Source organism: Ammospiza caudacuta, chromosome 5 (genome assembly GCF_027887145.1).
Source record: "Ammospiza caudacuta isolate bAmmCau1 chromosome 5, bAmmCau1.pri, whole genome shotgun sequence".
NCBI classification, from domain to species: Eukaryota; Metazoa; Chordata; class Aves; order Passeriformes; family Passerellidae; genus Ammospiza; species Ammospiza caudacuta.
In genome coordinates this window covers 75640141-75659597 of record NC_080597.1, presented here as the reverse complement: position 1 = coordinate 75659597, position 19457 = coordinate 75640141, and the positions used below count along the sequence as shown (strand labels likewise).

Sequence of the window (19457 nt, the reverse complement as noted above, 5' to 3'; positions counted from 1 at the left end):
TGAATTCTTTGTGTTTCAAGAATGTTCAGTGCTGGGCTTTAGACCTCGAGTCCTTTGTATTTAAGGCATGTTCAGTGCTGGGATTCAGTCCCTGACCCCTTGGTGCATCAGGGATGCTCAGTGCTGGACTTCATGCCCTGACCTCTGTTTGTTATGCTGTTGGATGTGTGTTGCTCTCATCAGCAGCTCCATCAAAATGACAAATTAACTGCAAATCCTCCCCTGTCATTGGGGCAGCCCAGCAGCCAAGGCCAGCACGTGCTCCCACTTCTGGGGAGTCTGATGGATAATATGCAGGATCTGAGCATCCCTGAGCACCCTCCACGCCCTTTGCTGGCACAGAGAGCCCCTCTAAGTCCTTTCTGCTTCATTTTCCTTATCTTTCTTGGGGAAATAATATTCCTTTGTTGTCCCACAGCAGGTGAGCACATCAAGGAAGGACAAAGATAACAATCTGTATATCACTGCTGTCCTTTCCTCATACAGACTTTCCAGACCCTTTATCATTCCCTCTGTTCCCTTCTCTTTGACTTTCCAGTACAGAAGATGATTCAGGCTCAGTTTCTTGGCTGAGAGGTTGATACAGAAGGAGCAAACCCAAGGACTGTGCCCTGTGCCAGGGAATAGTGGGAACAGGTCTTGACACCATAAGTTCTCCACAGCTTGTTATTTCCCTTGGATGGGAAGGGTGCTTTTTTCTCAGCTATCCAACTGCAGGCCGGGAATCTTTGGTCAGGAAGGAATGGAGATGATAATGTGGGGCAGGATGAAGATCTCCTACAACTTTGTTTCTTTCAGGGAAAGGTGCTGTGGTGTTTGTGTTGCTGCAGGATAGAATATTTTCAGGAAGTGAAAGGCAACACATGGGAAATAGAGGGAGATAAGGAATGAGGAAACGTGAAACTCTGCAACATGATTGTGGGGTTTGCTGCTGTAGAAAGCCTCACAAGGTTCAGGAGAACTCCTGAGAACACCTATTTTATCATGACTTGCTCTATATTGAAAGAGGTTGCAAACCTTCTCCAGCTGCTTTTGAGCCCAAACTCTAGAAATTGTTTTTAAGCAGGCAAAGAAAAGTCTGTAATTTTCTGCATTTTCTTCTGCATCACTGGATCACTGTCAGGGACAGACTGGGACTGTTTGTCTGGTTCCTCCTCATAATCCCAGTTATTGATGTCCCTCAGTGACACCCTGTTATGAGAGGTGTCTGGAATCATAAGGTGCCACACTGGTGCAGGACTGATTTCAACACCTGATATATGCAATCAACAAGAGAAATAGTCTGTGTTGCACTGAACACCCTGCAATAATAAATTGCCCCGTGGAACATTAGCAATAAGAGCAATAATATTATCTGAGTGGCATGCCAGTGAGTCACTCCTGCAGATTTACGTGGTTTTTTATCTCCTGCTCATCACCACCACAGATCCTTCCCTCATTGCCATCATTTTGAGCGTGGTGGATTTGTCCAGGCGGTGACAGGAGCATAGTGACAGTGCCAGATAAAAGCCAGCAGGATCTGCATTGTTCTTACAATGCTCTTGTGTTGATGGGAGCAGCAGAAGTGATGAAATCTGCTCTGTCCTTTTGGTGGGGAGGCTGGGAAAAGTTCACTTTTTGTTGGCAGTGGTTGTAGTCTGAAAGACCTGGGGCACAATGCGTTTGTCTAGTGATTATTTTGTGTAATATATATATAATATTGCATATTTATTTATATCTATCTATCTATCTATAATATATATGTACATAGATAGATATGTATATATGTAAATAAATATACAGTATATGTTATATATTATATATTATATATTGTATTATATATTATGTATACACACTATATATTATATATCTACACATATGTATATATTTATGATAACATATAATATATGCATATAATATAAATAATGTGCATATATAATATATCATTATGTATAAAAATAAATATATAACATATACAAAATATAACTAATGTAAATATTACTATAACTATAAAAAACATATAACTATAAATAGAAACATATGAATAAACCTAGGAATATAAATAAAAAAATAAAAATAGATATAAATTTTAAAATAAGTATATAAATATATAAATATATAAATATAATTTTGTGTATATATTATAGGTAGATATATATTACTGTGAGTGCAGTGAGAGAGAAGGCTTCCCAGAGCAGCTGTGGTTGCCCCTGGATCCCTGGCAGTGTCCAAGGCCAGATTGGACACGGCTTGGAGCAGCCTGGGATGGTGGAAGCCGTCCCTGCCCATGGCAGGAAGTTTGGAATGAGATGGTCTTTAAGCTTCATTTCAACACAAAGCATTCTGTGGTTCTGTAATTATTTGTTTTCAGTGGAAGGAGGGGAAAATCCTCATGTTCTCCCTCTGCTCTTATTTTTGCCGCACAGATCCGCGTGGATGGCACCACCAAGAACACGCTGGAGTACGAGATCGTGCAGGTGGTGGACACTGGCCCCATCCTCCGGGACATGGCCTTCTCCATGGACCATGAACACCTCTACATCATGTCTGAGAAGCAGGTAAGGAACTCCAGCAGCCCGGGGTGCTTTATAAACCTTTCAGCTCCATCCTGCTGTGGACATCAGGCTGCTCATGAATTCATGAATTTACTACAAGGATGTGCTTTGTTGTCAACCTCGGGGTTTTTATGCCATAAATCCATGGCATTTACACACTTTTGTAATATTGAGGGACCAGGGGTACAGAGCTCAAGGGGCAGGAACCACCCACAGAATTGCTTTGTCCTGCTGGCTGCTAGACAAGGAATTGCTGCTGCATTGTTCTCCATCCCCACCCAAACTGTGGCTGCATCTGCCACAGACACAGGAAGGTGTAGCATTGAATAATTTGGCTCTAACTGGAGTTTTTGGAGAGGCTGGAGCCTCTTTGGGACACTGGGCAGGAGTGCAGGATGCTACCAGCCAGTGTGCAGGCCAAGTTTAGTGTGGTGTTTCTGCTGTGTTGTTGGCATTGTGATTGAAAATGCTGGCAGCCAGATCCCAGGGAAGGAATCTGGGTATTCAGCGTGGAATCCTGGCTGATTTCACTGGAATTCATGGCCTTGGGAAGTTTGCTGCTTGGGATGATGGTGGGAGGAGGAGCTACTTTTACATGAAGAACTCACTGTTTATACTTATTCCTGTGGGTGTGCAGGATTACTTGAGCTATCATACCTGGCTGATTCACAGATGCTCGTGAGGAGCTTTAAATCCACAAAAAGAATGGGAGCAATGAGGGATTGTGGTGGGTGATGGCATTTGCCCTGTAGTGGAGGCCTGCAGTTTGAGTGAGACATGTTCACCCATACATGTTCAATGATTTATTATAGGAGTAGTACTGGTTATATTTTTAATCTACAAGTGTCATTTCTTCCTCCTGCATTTCTTCCTCCTTCCAACCATTTCCCTCTACTGTGCATATTTATACCTGAAATTTGGTGTGGGGTGGGGAGGGGAGCAGCTCTGTAAATTCCTCCTGATTAAAGAGAGGTACCATAACTCAGGAGAAAGGACAGGATGACAGCTGGGATTCCTTCTCATCTGCTCCGTGCTGGGCACGGATGGGATTTCCCTTCCAGTCCTGAAGGGAGAACAGTTCCAATCACTTGTGAGATGGGTGAGAAGCTGGAGGCAGGTGATGCTGAACTCCTGTAAGGCTTTGAGCATGACACCATTCCTTTTCCTCATCTTTTTGCTCTCTGGGCACTTTCTTTTTCCTTCTGCACAGAGTGGGGCTCCTTGAGGGCCAAAACCCTGGAGAAGAACATTGAATGTGCCAATAACCAACCCAGGGTTTTCAAGTGTGCTCAGTGTCCTCTTTGTGCAGCCCCACCTGAGGTCACCTCACATGTTGGGACCCAGGACATTCCTCTGGCTGCCCTGGGTGATTACAGACCCTGGCACAGAGTCACAAACACCTGTGCCTTTGATTTTAGCCCATGGAAACAATTACCAACTTTGTGTGAGGAGTTACAAGCCACAAGGGTTTGAGTGGAATGATAGTGAATTTGTCACAGGGTGAAAAAGTAGAATTTTGAGGATTTAGAATGGGGGTTCAAGAGGCAAGATGGAGGAATCTGGGTGTGTCCTGTCCTTCTTCTCCTTCTTCTTGTCCTCCATCTTCTGCTGTGATGGTGGCACTTCTGGATTGGTTTAGAGTAGAGACAGACTGTCTAACATAGGTGATAGGTATTGGGAAATTATTATAAAGTACACGTAGTTCTTAGTATAAAAAGCCAACACCACCCCAAGGACAGGGACTGTTCCACAACCCAACCTGCTGGACAGATCTCAGCAGGTCAGAGAAAGAATGTCATAGATAAGAGAAAATAAACAACCCTGAAAAGCAGAGCAGAGAAATCTCGATGACTTCTTCAGTCATGGGGCTGGGAAAAAAGGCTTTGAATACCTTGGGGGTCATTTCAGGCACAGAAACCCAAGACTCTGCACCACTGCTGCCTTTGCACAGCCCTTCAGATTTACAGACACTCCCAGGGGCTGCCTCAAGCCTCTGGGGTAGAGGGCAGTGGGACAGCAACCTTCATTCCCTCACATCCTTAAAACATGAAATCTGGAACAAGAGAAACAATTCATTTTTCCTCCAGAGACTTCCAAAAACAACTTCCTGCTGGTCCGTTGACTACCTGCACTTCCCTGACCATGACAGCATGAACAGGTTCATTTTGGATTTGGCTGTTCCAAAGTACAAATCAAAGCTGGTGTTTTTGGGACTCCCAAGCCCTGTAGAGAGCTCTTGGCACCTTAGTTAAGGTGTTTAGGGCATGGGTTGGACTTGATGATCTCAAAGGTCTCTTCCAACCTAGCTATTCTGTGATTCTGTGAGCTCTGAGCCCCCTGTGATTTATCAATCATCTCCTCCCACTCACCTTTAACGCCCATGGGTGTCTCTGTGAGAGAGGCTGGTGAAAAAGGCAGTGGCTGTTGTTATTTAAAATCTGATGTGAGCCTGTGAACACTGAGCACTACATCAGCCTTTGCCCAAATCTGATTTTATCTGAGGCAGGCAGTGTGAGTGACAGTGCTGCCATCCCAGCAGTGCAGTCACTACCTGTGTGCTCATGGCAGAACACACTTTAATGCTGGAATAAATTAACATTTGGAGAGCCTCAGTGAGTAGGTGCAGGGGTTTGCCTTTGCTGGAGGCAGGATTATGGAGAGGCTGCCCTTGGGGAGCAAATATCCCACCCACTCTACAAACCATGTACACATCTTTTATGAAAGGGTGAAATCTGACTTATCAGAGGTTTTCACTGCCCAAAGTGGTACTGGGGGATCTGTGGAGATGAGGGACAGGGGGGTGATGACTTAACCTGACCTTTTTAAAGATAGACAGGCACCAGGGCTTCTGCTATCCCTGGGGAAGGAGGAGGTTTCTCCTTGTTTTGTATTTTTTTTTTTCCTCAGCTCAGACCTGTCTGTGCCCCAGAGATAAGAGTGGTTCTGTTATTACCTGTATGGTTATTAAAAGCTGTTTTCACAGAATCATAAAATCATTAAAGTTAGAAAAGTCCTCTAAGATGATGAAGTCCAACCTTTGACCAAATACTCCTGTGTTCACTGAACCATATCATGAAGTGCCACTTCTACTTGTGTTTTGAACACTTCTGGAGATGGTGACCCCACCACTGCCTTGGGCCTCTTCTGTGACCGTGTTCACAGGGGTTTTTGGATGAGGGAAGAGATGAGGATCTGACTCCATGTTTCAGAGGGCTGATTTATTATTTTATGATATATATTACATTAAAACTATACTAAAAGAATAGAAGAAAGCTAGCCTTCTGATGAAATCCTAAGCTAAGAATAGAAAAGCAAGAATGATAAAGGTTTGTGTCTCAGTTTTGTGTCCAAGCCAGCTGACTGTGATTGGCCGTTAATTAGAAACAACCAACATGAGACCAATCCCAGATGCACCTGTTGCATTCCACAGCAGCAGATAATCATTGTTTACATTTTGTTCCTGAGGCCTGTCAGCTTCTCAGGAGGAAAAATCCTAAGGAAAGGATTTTTCATAAAAAGATGTCTGTGACAAGCTTCTGCATGCGAGAGTTTTCCCCAGTGAACCTGGGGGTCCTTGGTTTGCACATGGGGGTTTTCCTATGGAGCTGAACTCCCTGGGCTCCAAGGAAGATGGAACCCAGCTCAGCCTTGTGGTCTGTGGCTGAAACAAGCCCTGCCTTGCTGTTCCTCTGGGATATGAGAGGTGACAAGCAGCATTGCCCACTCAATCAGAGGTGCGATGCTCTGAGGAGCAGAGTCAACAGCTTTTCACCATTATCTAGGAATACATATTTTATACAGACAGTGATTGAAGGAGGGAGAGATTTGTCACTGAGACCCAGAGACCGAGCATACAGAGGTCCCATCATTTCCCAGAGGTGTGGACATCTCTGTGCTTTAGGTGTGAATGGGTTTCGAGTCCCTGTTGACAGAACAGAGAAGGGTTGGTGCACACATGGGAACTGCCAGGATGGATCAGGAGATCATCCCCGTAACTTCAGCCTTCATAAACACTCTGATGGAGCTACAGCCACTATCCCAGCTTGCTCCAAGCCCCATCCAGCCCAATCTTGGATCTTGCATGCATCCAGAGGCAGCCACAGCTTGTCTGTGCCAGTGCTCATCCCCCTCATAGCCAAGAATTTCCTCCTGATATCCCATTTAAACCCACTCCCTTTGTCTGAAGCCATTCTCCTCCTGTCCCACAAACATCTCCTCTCCACATTTCTTATGGCAGTGCCCTGGAGGCTGGGGCAGTTTCTTTCTCCTTTTTCTGTTTCTGGAGTGCAGAGGAGCCTTGTGCCTCACATGCTGATCTTAGGGGATGAGGAGCAGATGGGAAATGCTGGAGGAACAGGAGGGTCTCTGCTGCAGCTTCTCTGCATCTTCCCTGCTCCTCGTCACACATGCCTGGGCTTCCTTCCCTCACCTCATCATCTCTGAATTTCTTTCTCTTCCCAGATGAGGAACTCCCTGGAAGTCCTTGCAGGGATGGAGATAATTCTTCCACCCCTTTCTCATTCTCCCTGCCTTTATCTCTGATTCTTTGCAGCCCTTTCCTCTAATTTCCAGGCTTGCACTTGCTTTTCCAGCCCTCCTGTGTGACCGTGTTCACATGGGTCTCAGGCTGAGGGAAGAGATGAGGATCTGACTCCATGTTTCAGAAGGCCTAATTTATTATTTTATTATATGTATTATATTAAAAGTAAATGATACACTAAAACTATGCTAAAAGAATAGAAGAAAGGATTTCATCAGAAGGCTAGCTAAGAATAGAATAAGAAAGAATGTAACAAAGTTTTGTGGCTCGGCTCTCACAGCCAGCTAACTGTGATTGGCCATTAATTAGAAACAACCACATGAGACCAATCCCAGATGCACCTGTTGCATTCCACAGCAGCAGATAATCATTGTTTGCATTTTGTTCCTGAGGGCTCTCAGCTTCTCAGGAGGAAAAATTCTAAGGAAAGGATTTTTCATAAAAGATGCCTGCGACACTCCTGCACTCCTGGCATCCCTGTTTCTCTGCTCTCCTGGCTGTCTCCACACTGCTGTCTCCTTGTTCCCTTGCTGCCCAAGTGTTGACACACACACAGAGCCCACCTCTGCATGCCAGGAGGTGCAGGATGCTCCCTCCCCTCTCCAACCTTTGGAAGGTCACCTCCATCACCCCTAAAAAACTGTTTCTGCAAGTTGGGCCCCTGGATTTCTCCCATCATTTTTCAAAGCTCATACAACACATGGAAGCAACTCCAAGACAGGAATCTCAGCCCTTCCTTTTGATACAGAGGTATCAAAGGCAAGAGTTGGAGGAAATAACCTTAAAGGCTCAAAATCCAGAAGGTAAAGGGAAAGAAGTGTCAACTTCATATTATTTAAATCTCATGGTTCTGAGCTTGCTCTTACTTTCGACTTACTGAAGGTTAGAGAAGACTGTTCTGCAACCAGGTTTTGAGCAACCTTGTGTTACTCATAAGTAACTTTACCCATCCCTGGAAGTGTCCAAGGCCAGGTTGGATTGGGGTGGAGCAACCTGGGATGGTGGAAGGTGTCCCTGCCCATTGCAGAGGTGGAAATGAGTTTTTATTGTCCCTTAAAACCATCCTGTGCTTCAGTATTTGCCCCAAGGAAGGAGATTTTCTGTCCCTCCCTGTGCAGGCAGGTTTGTTCTGTGGGTCAGCTTCATCCTCCAGTGGAAAGCTGTGCTTTTTCCCCTGTAAATTAGCAGAAAGTCACCCACAATCTGTGAATAAATCACATCTGTGCAGTGCTATCATTCCCTAAAACCATTACAGTGTGTCGGAGGTGAGGCTGGTAGGGTCATGCGTAGCAGAAGCAGATGGGTATTTTGGAGGCTCTTTTAAACTGTGCCAGCAAAATATCAAATAAATATGTACTTCAACTAAAGCGTGGCAGAAAGCGCATTTGGTAAAAATTAAGTAACTGTACTGCAAATCATGTTGACAGGGTCTTTTTGGCCTTTTTGTGTCTGTTTCTCATTAAAATGGGGAAGGCTTATACCTATTTGTCTCCTGAGATTTATTCTTCTCCCCTCAGCCGCTGAGTCACTATCAGCAGCAGAATTATTGTTTGCAAATTAGCTGCCAAAGAGGAGGGGGTGTCTGGCCAGTTTACTTCTGGTTTCATGACCACTGTGATTAAAATCTTGTCTGCTGCTTATGTAATCGTATCAATTAGTTAAAGCAATCATTAATAACTTTGCTTAATTATGGCTTAATTTCTTCAAATGTGGTCTTTGCACAAGATATCAAGCAGCATTAACTCCCGGGGTTGGAGTGGCTGTTTCTAGGGGATTGTCAGTTTAAGGCTGTCCCCAAAAACACTGGCTCAAGATCACAAGTTTTAAAAATAACTCAAGAGATTTTGTTTGTTTTTTTTTTTTTTATTTTAACTTGAATTTGTTTGGTTGTGAACCATCAGGTTGTGTGCAGACCATGTTTTTCATAATTGAACCAGATCCACAAATTGCAGAAAGATCTTGTTTGAAAACAGAAAGCTGAGATTATCTCATAGGTGTGACTTTTTAACCTGGGGATTTAAAAGCAGCAGAGACACCCAGAAACTGTAAATTTTGGTGCTGTTGTTGCAGATTTCTGTTATTCTGCCATTTTGGGATGTTGATTTAGAAGGGACTGTGAAAGATGGCCACTGTGCACATCCACTCTTTGGAGATGCTCAGGTCTTCTGCAGGACTTCACTACTCAACTTCTGGAAGGGTATTGTCAGCATCATCTCTTCCCTTGATTAATTATCAGGCAATTAGGAAGAAATTTTTGGCTGTGAGGGTGGCAGGCCCTGGCACAGGGTGCTCAGAGCAGCTGTGGCTGCCCCTGGATCCCTGGAAGTGTCCAAGGCCAGGTTGGAAGGGGTTTGGGCACCCTGGCATAGTGGATGGTTTCCCTGGTGGAACTGCATGATCTTTAAGGTCCCTTCCAACCCAAACCATTCCATGATTCCATAACTGGCTGTTCCTAAACAAGTCTGGCATCCTACATAAGATCAGGGCCACCAGAGCTTCTAAGGCACCCAAAACTTGGTCGAATTCACCATTCCATGATTCCATAACTGGCTGTTCCCAAACCAGACTGACATCCTACATAAGATCAGGGCCACCAGAGTTTCTAAGGCACCCAAAGCATGGTTGAATTCACCATCTTTGCAAAAATGTGTCACATTCCTCTCCCTCTAAATCCTCCAAAGCAGAGGACTCCAAACCACCCATCTCCTTGCCAGCTGTCCCGCTCTTGGGCAGCCCTGCACAAAATTGATAGGCAAGAGCAGTTCCTAGAGTTCACTCAACCCCTCTCAAGCAATGAGTGCAATCCCAGTTGGCAGCAAAGGCAACTTTTGTTCTCTTTGATTGTTCTTTGCTGCCCCTGGAACACTCCTCATTACCCTCAGCAATATCAGAGGCTGAACTCTGCTCTCCCTCGCATTTGCTTTCACCTAATTAAGGGCTTGTTAAATAAGGTCAGATGCCCTCTGAGAAATGGATGAATAGATGGAAAATCCCGCATGGATGCTCAGCTATGGATGGAAAAGACACTGTGTGAGTGCCTGTGTTTCTCAGCCAAGAAGGATAAAAGTGATTTGGCCCACTGGCAAAAACAGCAGTGCATTGTGCTGCTGACTCTTTTGAAATAATTCTTTATCAGCAAAAGGCAAATTATTGCAAAAAGTCATAATTTAGCTTGATTTTAACTCATTTGCTGCTTTCATGTGGGCATTTTGGAGTAAGCTGGGATAATTCAGGGAGTAGGGAGTCCCTTAACCTCCTGCTGGGTTGGTTGTGTGTTCCAGAAGGGATGTGAATAACTGAGAAAGCTGAGCAGGAGAGGAACAGATTCGAGGTCTTGGAGGTGTCCCAAATGCATCATTCATGGCAAAGGAAGGAATTCCACTTGGGGCTGTCTCCATCCCATGAGATGCATTGGCAGCTGGAATTCCAGCTCTCACTTTTCCACAACCTTGGGTTTTTCACACTTGAACTAAGCTCTTTTTGTGCTTTGGAAAGGTTTTCATGAGCCAGTTGATGCTGTCTTCAAGTGTCTCACTTTGCTGTAAAACCAGGACTCTGCAAAGTGCGCTGGGAAGGAGGAAAGGCTGGGAGAAAGTCCCGGATTTGGGAGACCTTGAGTCATTCCCTGCCTTGCTCACAGACTCCTGGCACTCTTAAACACACAATATGATTTTTGGGGTTGGACTTGGTGATCCTTCCGACCCAGGATATTTAGGAATTTATGATTCACTCACAGTTGAGGGCAACAAGGCTGGAGAGGGGCTGGGACACAAACCCTGAGGGAGCCCTGAGGGAGCTGGGGGTGCTCAGCCTGCAGGAAAGGAGACTCAGGGTGCCCCCAGCACTCTCACAGCTCCTGAAAGGTGCCTGTGCCCAGCTGCCCCTGGGCTCTGTCTGCAGCAGCACTGGCACACCCAGAGCACACAGCCTGAGCTGGGCCGAGGGAAATCCAGCTTGGAGAGCAGCAAAAAGCTTTTCCAGCAAGGGGGAGAAAGTTCTGCAATGGCTGCCCGGGGAGGGGGTGCAGTCACCACCCCTGGGTGTGTTTAACCAGCCTGGAGGTGGCACTGGGTGCCAGGGGCTGGGCTGGGCTCCAGGGCCTTGAAGGGCTCTCCCAACCTGGTGATTCTGGGAATTCTGTGACATCAGCTGTGGGCAAACAGCAAAAGATCAGGACCTCTTTTGGAACTCTCTGTAGCACCTGCCACTGACCATTGAAAACTCAGCTGTCTTCCTGTCCATGCCCTGATGAGAGCTTTGGTTCCCAAAGGTCAGAAAGACTTTTGCTTTGTCACCATCAGATGTCCAGTCTGAGTTTTTCTGTGCATCAGAGAGAAATGCTCCTTCAGAAAACAATTTGTAGCCACCCTGTCCTCTAAGTGTCATGAGTTAGAGCTTCCTTGATCCCATCTAGAGGAACCTTGATGAGCCAAATCTGTGTGGAGAGGACCAGCAGGGAGCAGTTTGACAGCTGCTCACTGGAGGGAAGGATTTCACACAAAATGCAGGTTGGGATCCCTTTGCTTCGTGCTTGGCCTTGCTGATCCATGCCAGAATCATCCCAGAGAAATCACCTCCCTACAAGCACATTGCATTAATCACTGGGCCCAGCTGTGGGGGAGGATCTGCAGCTGCTGCAGGACTTTGGGTTCATGGATCCTGGTCATGGGCAGAGCCTAAACCCTCCCTGCTGGCAGGACATGAATTCCTCTAACTCTGGATTGTCACAGACATCTTTTATGAAAAATCCTTTCCTTAGGATTTTTCCTCTTGAGAAGCTGAGAGGCCTCAGGAGTGAAATGAAAACAATTATTTTCTGCTGCTGTGGAATGCAACAGGTGCATCTGTGATTGGCCCATGTTGGATGTTTCTAATTAATGGCCAATCACAGCCCAGCTGGCTCGGACAGAGAGCTGAGCCACAAACCTTTGTTATCATTCTTCCCTATTCTATTCTTAGCCAGCCTTCTGGCTAAGAATATGATGAAATGATGAAATTCTTTCTTCTATTCTTTTAGTATAGTTTTAATATAATATATATCATAAAATAATAAATCAGCCTCCTGAAACATGGGGTCAGATCCTTCATCTCTTCCCTCATCCTCACACCCCTGTGAACACTGTCACACTGGGTCAGAGCACTGCTGGTGAAATTTTGCATCTGATGAGCATCCTTGGTTGTGCCTGTGAGAGAGCAGAGCAGCAGGACTGAGTCTCTGGGTCCCCCTGGGCCAGGATTTGGGTGCATTTAGCCCACATTAACACAATTTATTGCCTGTCACACTAAAAGACCTGTGTTCAGACACAGTAGTGGCATATTTGTGCCTGAACTCTCCAGTTGTATCCTGCTCTGCGTGTTCAATATTTGAGGGTAGAACCACAGCTTTCCCAGTGCCATCTGTGGATCTGCATTTGGCTCGAGCTGCAGCCTGAACTAATGTCAGCATCCATCTCTCAGCCTGCCAAAAAAGCCATGTCCCCATGCCAGGATAGCTCCTCCACAGACTGCTCAAAGAAGCAGCACAGGAGCTGGAGGATTCCTGGAGGGTTCTGAGGGTGCTGTGGTATTTAGAGATTGGTTTAATTCATCTTTGGGATTCCTTGCCTTAAGGTGAGGGGGATACACCTTCAGGGCTTTGCCTGCTGCCAGGACGTGAGGAATGGGATGGGTCATTCAGTCTAACCAGGTCTCCTTCCTCCTGCACCTTGTTTGTATGTTTTAACTATTCCCTCTAGTTCATGGGGTCTGCTGACAGCTCCCCCGACTTGCAGAGGAGACAGAAAACAACAAAGGGTGGAGGAAGGAGTGAGCAATGCCCAGAAATGCAGAAAAAAACCACTTTCAGAGTCACCCCCTGGGTGAGGAGAGCAGGGACTATTGATCCTGGGGTGGGAAGCCATGGAGATGTGTCCCCTGGGGCACAGTGCTGCCCAGCTCATGGCCTGGGGGTCACCTGGCACTATTGATTGTGCTGCTGCTCCTCTGTGCAGTCGCACACAGGCTGCTCACTGCAGCTGTTCTGGGAGAAAGAAGGTGGATGTGTGGAGTTTAATGCATCCCTCTCATGTTTTAAACAAATAAAACCACCCACTCTTATCTCCCTGAGTCCTGTCAGACTGGTAGGTTGTGTTTTCAGCTAGGAATAGGTCACAGTATTAAGGGCAGCTCAAGGAATTGAGCTGGAAATCTGAAAATCTCCCTCCATCCCTTCCCCCAGCCTTGACCCTGTAACAGACCCAGGAGAAGGGGAGAAGAAAGAGGAAACCTAAGAAGTTGGTGATTACATGTGAAGCCTGGCAGATGTGTAATCCTGGGCTCCATTAAACATCTGTCTGCTCCAATCTCCCTGACAGCCAGGTCCCCTCCTCTGCTGCCCTTGCAGGTCACCCAGGGGCAGGGGTTGTTAATCACCATCCTCTGCTTTGGGGTTCCACAGCCCAGCCAGAGCTCCCAGGGAGGGGGATTTGGGCAGGACAATGCCTAAATTGGCAGGATAATGCCCCAAAAGGCACAGAGCTACAGGCACATCCACAGATCTTGGGGTGGAGCTTTTCCATCTAACACATCCTTGAGTGCTTTCCCAGATCCTGTGATGCCTCAGGTTTTGGGTTTATATTTTTCACATTCTGTGCTGCTTTAGTGTGCAGTTCTGAGCTTCATATTATGGGATGGTGAGTTGTGTGCACAGAGCAGGGAGACAAAACAATTCCTGCTCCAGCTGGGCACCAAGGACAAATGCCCCAAATCTCAGCCCAGGAGCACAAACCCCGTGGGCTGGAGAGAGAAAAACAAGCAGGGTGGGACTGCCTGGGCTAAAGCTGCAATGGGACAATGAACTGCAAGGTGCAAATGGAGCAGAGCTGATCCCAGGGACAGACCCCGGCAGCGCTCGTGCATTTTGGGGCCGTTTTGGGTCATCTTGGGTGCAGCCCTGGCTGGGCTCTGGTGCTGCCCAAGGTGCAGCCATGGAGGAGATTCTGTGAATGAATCCCTGCTTTATTCTGGAACTCTGCCCAGCCTCGGCTCTAGCTCAGCCTTTAGAAGGCATAAGGTGCCCAGTGCCTGTCTGGGACCATTCTCTTAATTATTGTATTTTAAACATTTTTCCAAAGTTCTTTCCATTTCAGGCTCATGTATCTTATTACTTTCTTTGAGGCAAGTTATTTGCTCTCTTGGGGCATTTCCTTGCACCATAAGTGCACAGAGTTATCATTTTCTAATGCATTTTCTACTTTTCATGTGATATCCCTGAACTCCTAAGCACACTCCATGTTAGTGGATTAATAGGAATTTCATTGTAAGACTCGGGGAGAATTTTTTTCAATGCTCCAGAGTTTGCTGTGTCTTCTGCACTCATGGCTTTGAGTCTTTCTTGCTTAAGGCCCCTGCTAAATATCTTTCATCACTTTATATTACTTGATACAGTCATAATCATCATATGTAGTAGGAACTGGAAAATGAAATTCATTCCAGAACCTGCCCTTGAAAGGCAAACTGGCTTTTATGTTCTTTTCTATTAAAAAACCTCTTTAAAGTCATACTGTAATGTTATTTTTCCCCTATTTTTTCAGGGTTTGGGTTTTCTTCCCAGTTCTTGTGATTTTCCATTTTGTGATTGGAGACAAGAGTACTCAGCTACCCTGAAAATTATTTTCTTGTTTTATATCCTAACTGGATGAAGAAATAATGGGAATACTTGAGACCTAAATTAGTCTGTCTTGCTCTGTTGTTTGTTGTTTTGGTTTTGTTTATTTTTTGTTTTTATTTTTTCCTTTAGAAAGACATTTTGAATCAGCAATCTGAGCACTTGGTCAATACTCTGCTGTATTTTAGTTTGTAGTGTAAACTTGGCTTTCATTCGTGTTTGGGTGGTTGAGAAGATTTGAGGGGACAGCAAAATCCATGCAAAAAGTTGTGTGGATGAATCAGTGGCTGTTTGCACACAGAAAAGGGAATTTCTCTGCCAAATGTCCCTCATGTCATTGCCTGGATAAAGGCTGTGTTAAGATTTTTTTTAATAATGGGATTTTTTGAAATAATGGTCCTTAAACTTTTAGTTTTACTGTCTCATCCCAATTGCAGCATTTCTCACATCATTCCTAGGAATCCTTTCCTTCAGTTCACCTCCTGAATTCACTTCTTTTCCTACATAAACACCTGCTCTTGTGTCCCTCCTCTGAGAGCCTGGATCCATGGATGCCTTCGTGATGGATTTATAACTTGCAAAGCCCTTTGGGTTTCTGGAGGATGAAAGACAGTGTTTGTACAAGATCCCTGCCCTTGTGACATAATTTGGGAAGCTTTCCCTGGAAGGAACCTTCCAAGCACTTGTGAGTTCACGTGTCAGTAGTTTCTGCCCCTAGGAGGAAAGGTAACCCAAGCATCACACCAGGAATGTGTTTTAATGGAGCATGGACCCCAGGGTGATTCACATAATTAATGCTGGATTCATGGAGCGCTGGAAAGAGGGAGATGTTTGCACTGACCTGGGCTCCATCAGGACAAAGCTTCCTTTATTCCCACAAGTTATATCCTTGTTTTATTTCACTTTTTGGTTAAATGCAATAAAACAGTGAACAGTGAAGCCAAAAGTTGCCTTGTGTCTGTAGATCTCAGCTTTCTTCTCTCCCTGAATAAAGGATAACCCCATTCAAATTAATAGGGAATAAATCCAAGCCATCCCTAGACTCTTGGATGTTTCCTCTTTCTTCCTTTCCCCCAGAAAAGGACAACTCCATTCAAATTGATAGGGAATAAACCCAAGCCATCCCTGGGCTCTGGGAGGTTTCCTCCTCCTCTCCAAGAGCATTTTCTCCTCCTGAAACTTAATTCACATAATTAATGCTGGATTCATGGAGCACTGGAAAGAGGGAGATGTTTGCACTGACCTGGGCTCCATCAGGACAAAGCTTCCTTTATTCCCACAAGTTATATCCTTGTTTTATTCCACTTTTGGGTTAAATGCAATAAAACAGTGAACAGTTTTACTGCCTTGTTCCTCTATATCTCAGCTTTTTTCCTTTCCCCAAAAAAGGGATAACCCCATTCAAATTAATAGGGAATAAACCCAAGCCATCCCTGGACTCTGGGAGGTTTCCTCTTTCTTCCTCTCCCCCAAAAAAGGATAACTCCATTCAAATTGATAGGGAATAAACGCAAGCCATCCCTGGGCTCTGGGAGGTTTCCTCCTCCTCTCCAAGAGCATTATCTCCTCCTGAAACTTCCACCTCAGGCCATGAACTGGCAGCTTGGCCATTAGGACCCCCTTGGCAGTGACTGATGGTGGGGATCTCTTTTGCTGTGGAAAATGTGGAACTGATTGTGTGGGCGACCCCACTTGACCTGGGCAATTCTGCATTTAACCTGGCTTTAGACATAATAAACTGGAGTAATTAGCAGGGAAATTCAGTGGTGACACTTGTAATTGATTGGAAATGCCAGTCCCCGATGAGAGCAGAGCTGTGGTGAGGGCTGTGCTGGGAAGGGGTGGTGGGGATGCTGTCAGGAGGCAGGAAAATGCAGGCAAGGAATGTGGAGCCTGCTGGAGGTTTGCTTTTCTTTGCAGTTGAGAATGCTGCAGGTTTGCTTTTCTTTCCAGCTAATGGCCTTGGTGAATGCACTATCCATCACTAATTACTGATCCCTCCACTCAGCACTTTCCCAAGGTTGAGCTCACACCTCTGGGAAAATCCACCTCAATCTCTGCACAGCCCATCTCAACTGGGTTTGCAAAGAGAAAAAACACCTTTTGTGCTGCTCATCTGAAAATCCAGCAGTTTGTGGCCCACCAAGGAGGCAAAGATGGGGCTTTTTTGGGAGAACATTTATTTCAGATCATGGACTGATGGTATTCTAATCTCCTGTGTCAATGTGGATTAGTGATAGCCCTTCCTGGGCTTTGTGCTTCTAGATTGATGACAGCTGAAAAATAAAATATTTAAACTAATTTCTCTTTCAGAATTGTGTTTAAAAGTGGGAATTTTGCTGTCCTGGCTCGTGGCAAGGCGTCAGGTCTGTGTTGGAGCAAGGTACCTGTGGCATGGGAGCAGGAATGGCCTGGGAGTGACTCCCAGACAGTCTTGGACATGGTTCAGAGATGACCACAGCCAGTGACAGTTCCTGAGAGGCATTTTGGCTGCAGCTGCTCCATTTGCAGGCTAAGGGAGCCAAATGAGGTGTAATTCTGATGTTCTGTGTTCGCTGGCCTTAGGAGCAAAGTGAGGGAGGCACACGAGACTTCCCAGTGCAGACAAAACTGTCCAGACTGGTACAAAATTGTATTTGCTGGGAAAGGCCCTGATGGAGGCAGGAATGATGAATCTGACTCCATGCTCTCAGAAGGCTAATTTATTATTTTATGATACTATGTTTTATCAAAGAATGCTAAACTATACTAAAGAATACAGAAAAGATATTTAATGCTAAAAAGATAATACTGAAAAATTGTGACTCTTTCCACAGTCCCAACACAGCTTGGCCCTGATTGGCCCAAGAGTGAAAACAACTCACACCAGAATCCAATGAAACAATCACCTGTGGATAAACAATCTCCAAACACATTCCACATGAACAAAACACAGGAGAAGCAAATAAGATAATATTGTTTTCCTTCACTCTGAGGCTTCTCAGCTTCCCAGGAGGAAAATCCTATGTGAAGGGATTTTTCCAGAGAATGTGAATGCCACAGTACAGGGCTGTGTGATTTGTGCAGGAGGGTACAGGGTCTCTGCTATTCTAGTGCTTAAAGAGAGCTTATAAAAAAAGAGGAAGAATGATTATTTACATGGACAGGAAGTGATAGGACAAGGGGACGATGGTTTTAAATTAAAAAAAAGGAAGGATTTTATTTAGATTATGGGAAGGAATTCTTGCCTGTGACGGTGGGCAGGCCCTGGCACAGGGTGCCCAGAGCAGCTGTGGCTGCCCCTGGATCCCTGCAAGTGTCCAAGGCCAGGTTGGATGGGGCTTGGAGCAGCCTGGGATAGTGGAAGGTGTCCCTGCTCATGGCAGGAGTTGGAATTAAATGATCTCCAAGATCCTTTCCAACCCATTCCATGATTCTGTGATACTTCACGGGACAGGAGCCATTGCAAGGTGTCAAGCATTTAGTGTTTTTTTCCCTTGTGGTGCTAATTAAACATTTAAAATCTTGATGAGGAGCTTCCTATAAACAGGAGTGAAAGAGAAAAGTGGGTCCCTGTTTGGGGAAAGCTGAAGCAGCCTTGGGAGGGAGATATATCAACCGAATCTTATAGAAAAAGGTGAGAAAATAAAATGTGGGGGTCATTGGCCTCTTTTATCTCATAACAGGGACACAGCCCCAGAGGTTACAGCTGTTACACCATGAGAAATCTCCATTTGCTGAGGTTTTTTTCTTCAAGGACTGGTTTTGTTGAGGTGCACCCTCCTCCCACCAACAGGAACCTCTGGAAACCAATCCTGGGCTTGGGGAACACTTTCCTGTGCTGGATCAATAAATAAAAAGGGAAAAGGCAATACAGTGACACCACCATATGCACTGAAGCATCCCGTGGAGATTGTGGAGTCTCCAAACAAACATTAGATGTGCAAACAGTGGAACAGCATTCCTTCACTGCAGACCCACTTATTGCCTTCCTGATGATTTATTTTCATTAATTTTCATAGCTAAACAGACAAAAGTGCTTGTGGCAAACATCCCTGCTCCCACACAACTCAACATCCCCCGTTCCTCTTTTCCAGATTTTCTTTTTCTGCTGACAGCCAATCCAGCTGCTGCTTCTTTGCGGCACAAAGTTTGCGCAGCCCAAAATTTGTAGGGACTCCTTTCCGCAGTCTTCAGTGCTCTGACACTTTTGGGATGTTATTCTCTCTACTTAAGAGGAGCAGTGGTAAAGGTGGAGATGCAAAAGATCTTTTAAATACTGAAATATTTTTGGGTATTTTTGTGTTTGTGGCCTTTTGTTTGCTTCCTCCTGCGCAGTTTGGAAGGAAGGAGGATTCACACCTGACAACTGCACTTTGGAATAATTTTTCCTTAAATCAGAGGGACTATTTGTAGGTTTAGGCATTGGCAGTTTTACCCCAGGATCCTGGAAAAAGAGAAAAAAGCATTTTTACTGGGTGCCTGGATGTGGCACTGGGTGCCAGGAGCTGCCTGAGGGGTTGGGGCTGGGCTGAACTCCATGGCCTTGAAGGTCTCTCCCAACCTGGTCATTCTGTGAATTCTGTGAAATTCTGTGATTCTGTGATCCTGTGCAATGCTTTTCCTGGCACCATGGCAGGTCCCACAGGCAGTCACAGGCCCAGAGAGCTCAGCTGGTGCTGCCAAACCACAGAGCTTCCAGAGGATGGAGTATTTTATCCACAGCAAATGTGGAGAAAACCAGGTTTCTAAACAAATC

The 19457-nt window shown here is 45.4% G+C and overlaps 1 protein-coding gene across 1 annotated transcript in view; it reads left to right on the top strand.

Annotated features, from left to right (window-relative positions):
• PLXNA4 (plexin A4) overlaps positions 1–19457 on the top strand; it is a 470405-nt gene that overhangs the window by 221568 nt on the left and 229380 nt on the right. The window contains exon 3 of the mRNA XM_058804666.1: positions 2406–2537. Coding sequence (XP_058660649.1) covers positions 2406–2537 — 132 coding nt within the window. The remainder of the gene's footprint in view (positions 1–2405; positions 2538–19457) is intronic.